At 37.1% G+C, this 12,014-nt stretch overlaps 1 protein-coding gene across 4 annotated transcripts in view; it reads right to left on the bottom strand.

Moving 5' to 3' along the window:
- Window positions 1-12,014, bottom strand: part of ZDHHC21 (zDHHC palmitoyltransferase 21) — a 28,975-nt gene that overhangs the window by 7,460 nt on the left and 9,501 nt on the right. For all 4 annotated transcript variants that reach the window (XM_026718398.2, XM_087926605.1, XM_087926604.1 and 1 more), the window contains 2 exons: window positions 10,571-10,709; window positions 7,910-8,026 (listed from right to left, as the gene is read on the bottom strand). In XM_026718398.2, coding sequence (XP_026574183.1) covers window positions 7,910-8,026; window positions 10,571-10,709 — 256 coding nt within the window. The remainder of the gene's footprint in view (window positions 1-7,909; window positions 8,027-10,570; window positions 10,710-12,014) is intronic.

The following is a 12,014-nucleotide window of genomic DNA, read 5'->3' as shown; positions in this document are numbered from 1 at the left end:
GTTGACTGAAATAATTTAGGCATTTTCTGAAATTAAAGCATATCCTTAATTTAAACTTTGAATTAAAAAGCAATTCCATATTTTTTTAAAAACCAAATTGCATAGTAGTGTAGCATGTAGGCCTTTTGTGGGGTTGTCATTCAGACCTTGGTCAAACTGAAATAAGAGCAAACCCTTTTAGCCTCATCCTGTCTTCACTGAACTATTTAAACTGGACAATTAAATTAAATTTAAAAAATCTCTCCAAAATGAAAGAATGCAGTTCAGCACCCTCAACTTGAGCAATACAGCCACATCAAGGAAATGAGACATTTGTCTTTGGATCTTAGGGAATGACTGGGCTGTCAGATGACCTCTCCCAAGTCAAGGTTCATTCAAAATATCCTACCAAGCAGAAGGAAATCTGACATTCATTTTGAACTGGGCTTTGGTAGAGGTTTGGCATACAAAGTCACCAAAGTTACTGTATTAGATTTCTTTCAAATAATACTTTAAATTCAAATAACCCGAAGGCAAAAGGCAAAATAAATTAAAAACAATGCAAAAAATGTCAAAGTAAAAAAAATCCAAAAAAGGCTGAATATGAATCAACTTACATTTTACCATTCTTACTTTATTTTCACATTTATGTGCAGGTATTTAAAGAAACAAAATTTAAGCAGACAGTGCAGATATTCTTTAACTCTGTTTCAGTATAAATATTCATTTATACAGAGTGTTATAACCATATTTATATAGTATTAATACCAAGGTTGTATTCTCTGTTTCCTATTTCAAGAATTTTCATTATCTGGATTTTTTAAAAAAATTAACCATGGCCATCTGGTTGACTTAACTTGGAAATTAAGCAGGATAGGATTACTTTGTATTTGAATGGGAACTAGTATGATTACAATCTAGACTAGCAAATTAAAAGACATGCACGCCTCAGAGTAAGGCAATGGCAAAGCACTTCTCTCAAAATGCCAAGTAAACTGCCCGGTTATGTTCACATAATTGCAAGAAACGTAATCACAAGGCATCTTTTATTAGGCTTACAGTTCAAACACAGACACGTTCATATTTTTGTATAAGAAACATAAATATCTTGAAGATATCTACGCTGAAGTCAAAGTTTTTAATATCAAATATTTAACATCCAAATTCCCCCAGAGAACATCTCACAAACATCAAAATACAAAAGCTATACTGGATTGTGAAAATTCTAGAATGAATATGAGAGGTATGAATGGTAAGGAAAACAATAATAATAATAATAATAATAATAATAATAATAATAATAATAATAATAATAAATCATCTGCTCATGCCAAAGTTGTCTAGATATTTAAGAAAAGAATATTTTTTGAGATGTATGACATAACCTATGTGAAGAACATGACATAAAGTGAATCAATTAAAAAAATAAGAATTTTAGGAAATACTACAATTCTTCAGAATTGTACAAAAATTCATTTACATAGTAAGAAAACAACATTATTGCAAAATTGCCTTCAGACTAGATCTAGATGTAAAAACTGTTCTTGTAAAAAGGGGAAAATACATACATTTGCCACCCTGACCTGACCTCAGGAAGCAACAGCAGGCCTTATCGGGGCATTGATTAATTCAATAACACTTCAGAAGAAATGTTTCGCTTTCTGAATTGCCAACATTTCCGGTGGTGTTTAAGCTTTCTCCCATAGCTGTACATCTAGCTACTGACCGGGAATGACCCTACTTAGCTCAGTACATCTGAGGAGATCACAGCTGGAGGCCCCATAGCTCAGTGACATCTTAAATAACTCATAAAAATAGCTTATATGAAATAACAAAGAGTGCTAAACATCTGTAGTATCTGCTGGTCAAAAAAATTTTAATAAGGCACCTGAAAATGTTACCAACAGTTTCCAATTTATAACACACACAGGCAGAAGTATCCTTCTAGGATCTGCTTCCCTGACCAATTTTAACACATCTCATGTGCAGGAGAAGCTGTAGGAAAGGACGATGAAGTCCCAACAATATCTTTCTGTTGCAGAGCCAATTTTAGGGAATTCTTTGCCCTTTGAAATTCAATCAGTTCTTACTTTATTAGGCTTCAGAAAATCAGATGAAATAGAATCAAGACAGGGGTGTCAAACTCATGTTGTCATGGCAGCGTCTTGTGACGTATCAGGACTTTCCCTCACTTTTCTAAACCGAGCGTGGGCATAGCCAGAGTGTGACGCATCCAGTCCACGGGCCAGGAGTTTGACAGCTCTGAATTAAGAGGTCTTTCAATCTTAAATGACCCCCCCCCCCCCCACTTTGTCTTTTCTTTATTTCTATGATGGCTATTCTATACTTATGGCTTTTTTTTATTGCTTACTTAACGAACTGTGCAATGGCTTTTTAATGTCATGACTATCACTTGATGAGTCTCTCAATTGCAGCAGATAAAAATAATCAATCAACCAATTCAAGGTGCAAGGGTAGACTAAATTTTCCAATATGAGAAAACTGTAGAACTCCTGGTACAGGGGGGAATGTTTCATTGGCCTAGACTAGTTTGCTCCTTATCAGCTGGAAAGCTCACTTATTCAGCCCAATTTGGGCTTAGAGAGGTTGAGTTTAAGAGGGGAAATGGAAATGGAAGACCTCTGGGGCTCCTCCCAAATCACTTGAGATCTGTCCAATCCTTCTCTCCCTAAACAGTAGGGAAACATGCTGCTACCATGCAGTGACAAAATAGTTTCCTGGAGGCCTATTTAGACATGAAGGCTAAAATAGTTCACCTCCCAGAAGCCTCCTCTACCTTGTTCTTAGAAGATTAATAGAGCATAAATGAGGTTCGCTGATAGCCCCATAGAGCATGAATTGTATTTTTTTTTTAAGATATCTAAAAAATTATAGCCAGAGTGTAATCACAGTACAAATTACATATAATTGTAACCATTCAGAGATCGGGCACCTGTGGGCTGCAAATGCAACCCCTTCCCCAGCCCATACTTCAAATTTGCCTTGTCGAAATTCAGCCGTAAAATGGCTGGTGTCAAGTAATAAAATATTCTTTTCCTTTTTCCAAGGATAAGAGTGAGATTGGATTCATTCATAACCACAGAGCCTGCAAATGCCCCATATGCAAATCTACTCTTCTTCATTGAAAATATAGCATTGGATAGAACACTTGTACAATTCACCATTATTTTAATAAAAAATATGTAAAGAAATCAATTTGCTTTGGTTGAACCATTCAAAAATTCCAAAAGACTAACTTGAAGGAACCTCAAAACAACACTAAAACAGATATCACGATCTACATCTGAAATACAATGAGCTCCAGACTATCATTCTTTAAAAAAAAAAACCTGTTAACTCTGTTAATCATTTACAATAACATATGGAAAATAAAAACAGATCCTGTTTAAGATTTTAAATAAAAATAATCAAAGATAATCCTCAAAATTAGGCTTCAGATTAGTCTCTTCAAAAGATGCATTTCAACTAAAAACATCTGGCAGTATTATATTAAGAGACAGATCTTTTCTAACTTTGGAAATGAGATTAGTACAGTAAATCATTCATTTGTAAGTGTCCAAGTAATTTCTAATTATTTTATCTGGGTCATGGATAATCCTCTTTTACTAACCTCCCACAATGACATCAGAGAATCACTGCTTAAGCGATTATCCTGTTATTTTCAGCAGTTACTGATAACCTGGATTTTTCATTTATAGAAAACACTCCAGATAAGTGGCTGACCAAATAAAAATCTCATGTAAAATTTAGTTTTTAAAAAATCGACCCAAAATGTTTCTGCCTCCAAAATTACCAGAAAATAAAAAGGAAAGGAAAAACACTAAATATTTTATTCATTTTAACTAAATAAGTATGTTGTATAAAACCATAATTGATTGCAGAATATATTAAATATATGTTTATCATGCTAAATTTTCATTGACTTCAGATTAATTTATTATTGTTGACTTCAGAGAATTGAAGCTCTGAAAAGTGCATGAACGAACAATACAAAGTTAAAAATACTAATTTGTATTTTTTAAAAAATTCAGCAGCTAAATGATTAGAATTAATTCAGCAGCTGATTAGAACCACACTGGTAAGATTTGTACAGGAATTGTGGAAACAAGTATACCAGGAAATTATCATTGCATTAACAGCTCTTTAAGTCATGTGCAACCAAAAGCAAATGAACTTATTTCAAATTTCTCACTGCTATGACAATTGAGAAATAATCCGCCACTCCTTCAACAAGAGACTGCATACATACAATATAGGTCACAGGAGGTTAACAGTTCCAACACCAATCTTAGCAAATATACATGTATACACTGCTGGAAACAAGTTCAGATCACAACTAGGGCTCACAAGTATTGTCATGGTGTGAAAATGATTACTGTTTTATAAACAAGGTGAGAACAGCTTCCTACAAGTTACAGATGTGTGTTTAACAGGAAAAGTCTGATTCCTTTCAAATACATCTAAACCAAAGCTGTCAAACTCACAGCCCACGGGCCAGATGTGTCACGCGCTGGCCATGCCCATGGTTTAGTGAAGGGGGGGAAAATCCCAATACATCACATGATGCCACCGTGATGAAACCTAAGACAGCCCTATCTAAACCCTCAAAACATTTTCCCTATTTTCCCTTCCATGTAAGTCTTTTAACATAAACTAGAAATAGCAAAAAAAAAAAAAAGACTCCTTGCATATAGCAATGAAGCACATTATTTTTTCCATTAAAATATACAGTATCTTCTCACTGGCAAACACCCAGTGAAAAATGGGGTTTTTTAAAAGCAAAAATTATGGAGGCAAAGAAGAAAGAGTTTTAGTTAATGCTTTAAAAAGTTAAAAGACTTTAAGTTTCTTTCTAATACACCTAAAGAAATCAGTAATACAGCACTTCTAAACTTTGGATTCAGGTTAATGGTAGGTGGTATTTAGCCATAAGGCTACTTCAGCTGCAGACTTTGTGGGCCAAGGAATTCCAGCTGGTGGGGCCAAGAAGAACATTTTCCACTGTGACCCCAGACCTATGGAACATTCTACCACCCAAAACCAGAACTGCTGCCACCATTCTGGCCTTCTGGAAGGGGTATCAAAACCTGATTTTGCTGGTCAGCTTATGGCTCTGAGAGGGATATTCACCATTGGAAGTGATTGACAAGGTAAGAAGATCTCATCCCATGCCATTTGTCTCCTTGATTCTAGTTTTCATGTAGTGCGATTGTAACTGTTTCTATAATTATCTTTACACTGTTTATTATCTGCCCAGAGTCACCTTATCAGTAAGAGGGATGGATCAGGTAGTCCAAACCCCCTTTGTTCCTTCTTTAAAAGCGCATCTAGAACAACGAAGTGATTTCTCCTCTTTGCTAAACCTCTTTGATCTTCTAAGGCATGGGTGTCAAACTCAAGGCCTCATGTTGTTGTCATGTGACGTATTGCGACTTTTTCCTTGTTTGTTAAACCGGAGGGGGACTTGGCCAGTGCGTGATGCATCTGGCCCGTGGGCCACGAGTTTGACACCCCTGCTCTAAGGCTTCTATGTGCATATAAAGCACTGTAAGCAACGTCTTCAACCAAAAGGTCTTTCTCAGAAATCTTTGCAGTTGCAAAGGGTAGCTGTATGATCCTGGGAAGGACCAAGTTCATTTAAGGAGACAATGGCTGCATAGTTTCAAACAAGATTTCTTTGGAAAAGATCAGGACACGAAATTCAGATTACATACTGTAGATTCTTCTGTTTTGTTCAACAACCCCTGAACTAGACAATCATTAGTCAGCCAATTATAATTCTCTCTATTAGGGAACACATTTCATTTTAAAGAGAACTTCATAAGTTTGGAGCTATCACAGGTCAAAAACAAATATTAGGACGCAAAATGGTTATAGAGATTAAGGAATCTCAATAGATATGGCATAATAGTTAAAACTTCAAGCAAACACAGATATAAGATCAATAAATAGTGGTGTTTATGAAATAAAATTACTGGTATTGGTATTACAAATGCTGGTATTGGTATTAGTTTGACTACCCTGATATTTAATCTGCTAATTGATCTTTTGGTTGTATTACCAGTATTGTATGACCTTTGAGTTAAATTACTTTACTCAACTAAATTTTCAACCCAAATGTCTATCCTTAGATTCTACATCAATGATTCCCCAATCATTTCACTTAAAACTCAGTGGGGGCACCTCTATGGGTACCGATTAACTAAAAAAAGATCGAAAAAGATGCAGTGCTTTGGCTACCTGGAAATCAGCCTCAGGGCCACGATCTAGTATGGCGGCTCCCCTAAAAGAAACCCAAATCAGCCATTCTACCTTGGGTGAAAACAAAATGTCGGACTAGACAAAACAGCCTTAATCCTGATTCAGTTACTTGGGTGGCATTTCAAGAACTGGTTGGGGATATTTCAGGAACTGCTGCCAGAAGTACAAAAGTGTTAGGGCCAGAAGTTAGGCCAGAATCCCAGGCATTACTTCTAGAAACAGTCCAGTTTTGGATACACCAGTTTGGCTTGACAAAGATAGCTGGAACACTTCTAGATCACACTCACATTGTGACTGGACAAAGAGAGAGGGAACTGTATCAGAACATAAGAGAAAAAGTTTTATTTGGAGAGAGGATGCACACAGGTTAATGGACACCAAATCTGTTATCTTCTGGCCTAGGGACTTAAGATTATGCCTTCACCATCACCAATTACTTATCCTCTGCATCAAACTCCTAAAAAGCACTGGATGTTCTACACTAGTTCTTTGCCACATATAATGGACGAGAGAAATGCTGATAAATTGAAACTAAATTATGACAAGACGGTATTACTAGGTAGTTAATTCTGAATTGAGCTGGTCCATCCTGTCCTGCAAGGAAACACACCTTCTTCAAAGAATGGGCTCTTAATTTAAAAGTGCTCATGATCCATAATTATCATTAGGAGCACAAATGCCCCTATAGATTAGTATGGTTTCTTCTAGCATAAGCTTCTATGACAGCCACAATCTTAATTAGATGGGGATGAGCCTGCTTCAATAATACATCCTCTGGGAATGTATTATTATAGTAATTTATTTGAATTACTATTAATGCAGGGCTGCCTCTGAAAATGGTCCAGAAACTTCAGTCAAGTGATAATAAAAGTTCTGAGACTGATAGCTGGAACTCAGCACTATAAACATTTTATTGCCAACAAAATGGCTGTTATTTGATTTCCAACTCTGTTTTGGTCCTTTAATATCCAACCGATTTGGGACCAAGGTACTAACAGATGAAATCTTCAAACTTGTATTTACAAAAATCCCCGAGTTTTTCTTTTGGTGCCTATATCAAGAAAACTATGATAGCTGCAAATAAAGGGAGATTTTTAATGCTACGCAGTATGAGCTCAGAGATATGGCCTTCCAACTAGCTTCAGCAATCTTTTTTTAAAAATTTTTTATAAGCATTTGTTCTAAGTCTTCAAATCTGCCTGCTTCCCCTCTGCTTTTATTGTTTTACATTGCTGAGAATACTTTGTATTACAAGAATAAATTGCTCAGTACTAGATTAAATAAAACTACTAGAATGTTTCCAGGAAGCACCTACAATGAAGCAAAAACAGATATTACAGATATTTGTGACATATTATAGACACAATGTAAAGACAAGAATTATTAGAGTAGACCCTGTTGCTTAGAAATGTTAAAGACCAGAACAAGACAAAATGTTTAGATAATACTGTTGCGTAATACAGCACAAGTAGAAGCTTAAAAGAACTCAAAAGAAGCCACTATTGACAGGCATCTCTGGCAAATTGATAAGCTTTGGGTCACAAAGTGTTGGAAATAACTGAACAGTTGAAGAACAACAACAGATTATATATTTTCAGCATTGCATAAATATATGCATAAAAATATATCAAAGGAAATAAACACTTACATTAAATACACCAGTTAGCTGGGTATAAAAGAGTCCAGTAATTCCAACTAACATAATTAAACCCATGAATGTTGATATTCTTGCTAGGGCAAGCTCATGTCTAAACACAAAGACATCCTGTAAAAGAAAATATAACAGTTTAATGTTGTTATTCTGATAAACAGGAAATGCAAAAGTGTACTCCAAAATTAAAAACTGCACGTTCTTTGGCCAATTGTGGCTTGTTCCCTCACTCTTTTTTTTTTTTGCTACTTATATTTGTACCACTGTAGATTGTTTACTACAGGAATCAGCAATGCATACCCTGATCCTATCCTACACAGTGATGACTGATACACTTTAAAAATACAAATTCAGCAAAAACTATTGCAAAAATTAAGTCTTGCAACAACTCTTGTGTTTCCCTATGACAGCTTATGAAATTTTGACATTTGCAATGACTTCTGATAATTACCAAGAAATCTGTAGAGACATCTTATAAAATTACTCCTCCTACTGGACAAACAACTGCAGTATCTATAGACTTTGCAATGAAATGTATATGATTTTACTCCTTTATCAAATACTTCTATGCTGCAGTCATTCCAGCAGAATGTGCAAATTATAGTCAATTCTACTAAGCTAGTATCTGTTAGTTCATAAGTAAAAGAAAAGCTTTTACAAGCTATTGAATGTAATGTGGACATATTGAAGTTCATTTTTAATATTTATACATTAAAACATTAAATATTTTTACGGGTTGGATCTTACTGAAGTTTGTCACAAACAAAGCTTCTGGGTCACCACCTAGTAGATATTACTTTTACTTAGATTTTAAAATCTGGGGGGAAAAAGTAATTGATAATTTGATTCTATTATCTGCAATGCAGCCTATTGAACAGAATTATGACAATTGCATGATAGAGATGTGGTGGCTATGATGCATTATACAAAAGCTGAACTAGTCCTGTAATCAATCAGGAAAATAATAATGCTTCAGAGCACTTAGTGCAGGGGTGTCAAACTCGATTTCATTGAGGGCTGCATCAGGGTGGTGTCTGATGTCACTCATGTGATCAAATGCCACTTTTGCTAGTAGTCTGTCTTGCTACCACTCTGCCAGTCAAAACGGAGCTCATGAGAGCCACGCACGGCCATCCTGAGATCCGTTTTCGGGTGCGACGGCCTCCTGCAGCCCTCTGCCAGTGAAAGCAGAGCTTGGGAGGGCTGCATGCAGCCCTCCTGAGCTGTTTTTATTGGCAGAGGCACTGTGGGCTGGTCCTTTGCTGTTTCCAGGGTGGCCCTATGGGCCAGGTCTAAGCACCCCATGGGCCTTGAGTTTGAACCCCCGCCCTACATAGTGTAAAGAGACTGAGAAAGAATGAAATATGACAAGACATTAATTGCTGCCGTTGACACTGTATAAGATGAAATATTGACTATACCGAATTTTTGTCTTGACGAAACAGGTTTTCCTCACTATTTCCAGTGGTGGGTTTCTACTGGTTCTGTCCACCTCTGTAGAACCGGTAGCTCTGAAGAGCAGCAGACATAGAACCGGTTCTATGTCTGCTGATGTTTTTGCCCACCAGCCCACCCGGGCTCTTACCTGACCTTTATTTCCTGTTTTTTCAACTTCAGCTGCCGAACGAGGCACAGCTGCAGTTAAAAAAAACAAGAAATGAGGGCTGTTTCAAAGGCTGCTTCTCAGCACGCAGTGTGCTAATGACGATTTACAGGCGCGCTCACAGCGTGCAGGGAAGCTCGTAAATCCCAAACCGGCAGTTAACCCTGTCATATCCCACCCCGACTATTTCTATTCCTTATTGCCAAAGGACAGAGTAAAGAATGGGATAAGGCGGTTATGCAGAACATCAAGATCTCAACTCCATACATTCATAATCATCCCCAAATTTAGCTGACATTACAGCTGACCTTGTTTCGTGGCATCAATTGGTCATTAAGCAAAGAGGTCACTAAACAAGACGTCACGATTGTATGATCAGCTTTGCTTCACAGACCTGTTAACGCTCATGAATGCCAGGCCAGATTGCAAAGTTACTTTTTCATCACTGTCATAACTGCAAACGGTTGCTAAATGAGGCAGTTGTTAAACTACCTAATATTTATGAAGCTAAAAAGAAGTTTATTTTCTTTTTTCTTCTACCCTTTCACTGCATCCCTTCCTCTCTTGCAGCTCTCCCAGGGCAACCTTTCTTGTCCACTCGCTCATTTTTCTCTCTCTTGGCCTGTTCCCTCTCCCCATTTCCTTCTATCACCTTAGTGCAATCTTTCCGGGGGGGTTCAGCAGGGGATTATTTCTGTAAAGGGTCAGTTGCTCCCTCACCTTTCTGGATGCTGTTGGAAGATCTGCAGGCCAAGGAACCCAATCTGGAAGTTCAGCTGAGATTCAGACCTGGCAATTTGCCACCTACCACCCATCCATTCTTGTTTTATACAGATGGCAAGCAGGGTGTGGTTTAAAGGCTATAATTTGACAGTCCCTGCCTGTAATTCTCCTGTCCTCCCAAAGGTCCACCAGATTTGGGAGTGCAGTAGTAGTGTTCAATTTGTGAGAGTAAGATAGTGGATTCCCTGCTCCAAAAGCAAGCATTTCAATTACCAACATACATGTTAACACACACTTTTTATCTTATTCTGACAAGCAGATGATTTTCTTACCGCATTAACTTTTCTTAGTGGTTCAAAGTAGTAATAGTGGCAGAAATCAAGTAGGAGTGTATAAAAACTCAGGAGTTCTGTGTAGAAGCACAACTGCAAAAACAGCCAATGATTATCTTCACCAACACAATTATTAATCCTGTAGAAAACAGGGAAACACAGAGATAGGAATGTCAAAGGTTCATAACATTCAACGCTAAAACAGGTGTGTCAAAAACTTAGCAACCTCTAATGGGGGAAGCATGTTTCTCATAGTGGCTGAAAGAATTGGGGCAGTAGAAAAACATTTAGGAACATAAAGGAAAAACATTTTCCTTTACATTTCTTCTCCTTCCCTTCCCTTCATCAACTAAATTTGTAGCAGTCCAGTTTCACCAGCTATAACCTTTCACAATGGTAAAGCTACATAGGGAATTTTTATAAAGTTGCATCTTTTTGTTCTTGCATGAAAATCTTTCTTGCAATATGGTCAGAGGATGATTATCTATATATAGAGAAGCAAAATACCACTCATGCATCATCACAAAATCTCCAGAACCGTAATACCTACAAACCTGAAATTTGGCACATATGTTCCTCTTGGCTTCTAGGTGCTCACTAAGAAAGGATTTTTCAAAATGATCATCAGAGCATTAGTATTTCCTATATTATTATTAACGTGCTCTGATGCTAAAGAGTTCTACTCCCACTCCCCACCTGAAAAGAAATCTGTTCCAAATACAAAACACAAGCAGAGGAGAGGAGTTTCAGTCTCAGTTTTAGTTTCATAGCACCAAGCAGCTTTAGTACAGAACAGGCTCCTTGCTGTCTCCTTCTTGCTCACACAGCAAATACTGTTTCAGTTTCCAAACAGCCCTCAACTCTCTCACACACACTGACAGGACGCTAGCCAGATGTATAACATATGCCAGTAGTCCTCGACTTACAGCCACAATTGGAACTTCTACTGCTAAGCAATGCGGTCATTAAATAAATCATGCCTGATTTTCCGATCTTTTTTGCCAGGACTTCTAAGCAAATCACAGTTGTTAAACGAATCCAGCTTCCCCAACTGAGATTGCCTGTTGGAAGGGAAGTTTGTAAATGTTGATTACATGATCCCAGGATCATGCAACCACTGTAAATACATGCTAGTTGCCAAGCACCTAAATTCTGAACACAGCCATGGGGATGCTGGGACAGTCATAAGTGTCAGGACTGATTGTAAATCACCTTTTTCAGCACTGTCGCAACTTCAGTCACTTTACCATGTCCTTCTCAGAAGTCCCAGTGTTACATTTTAAGACTAAGAATTCTTTTACTTCTGAACTACTTTTGAAATAGGAATAATGTTCCTTGGTCTTATAGTGGGACATTTATATTTCATGTTTTTAAAAACAAAATTAGTACAGGTAATCCTCAACGTACAACGACAATTGAGCCGACAATTTATGTTGCTAACTGA

The sequence above is a fragment of the Pseudonaja textilis genome, chromosome 2 (assembly GCF_049901715.1).
Source record: "Pseudonaja textilis isolate UNSWEBS1 chromosome 2, rPseTex1.2, whole genome shotgun sequence".
NCBI lineage: Eukaryota > Metazoa > Chordata > Lepidosauria > Squamata > Elapidae > Pseudonaja > Pseudonaja textilis.
The sequence above is the reverse complement of the archived record's forward strand: the minus strand, read 5'-3'. Positions and strand labels throughout refer to the sequence as shown.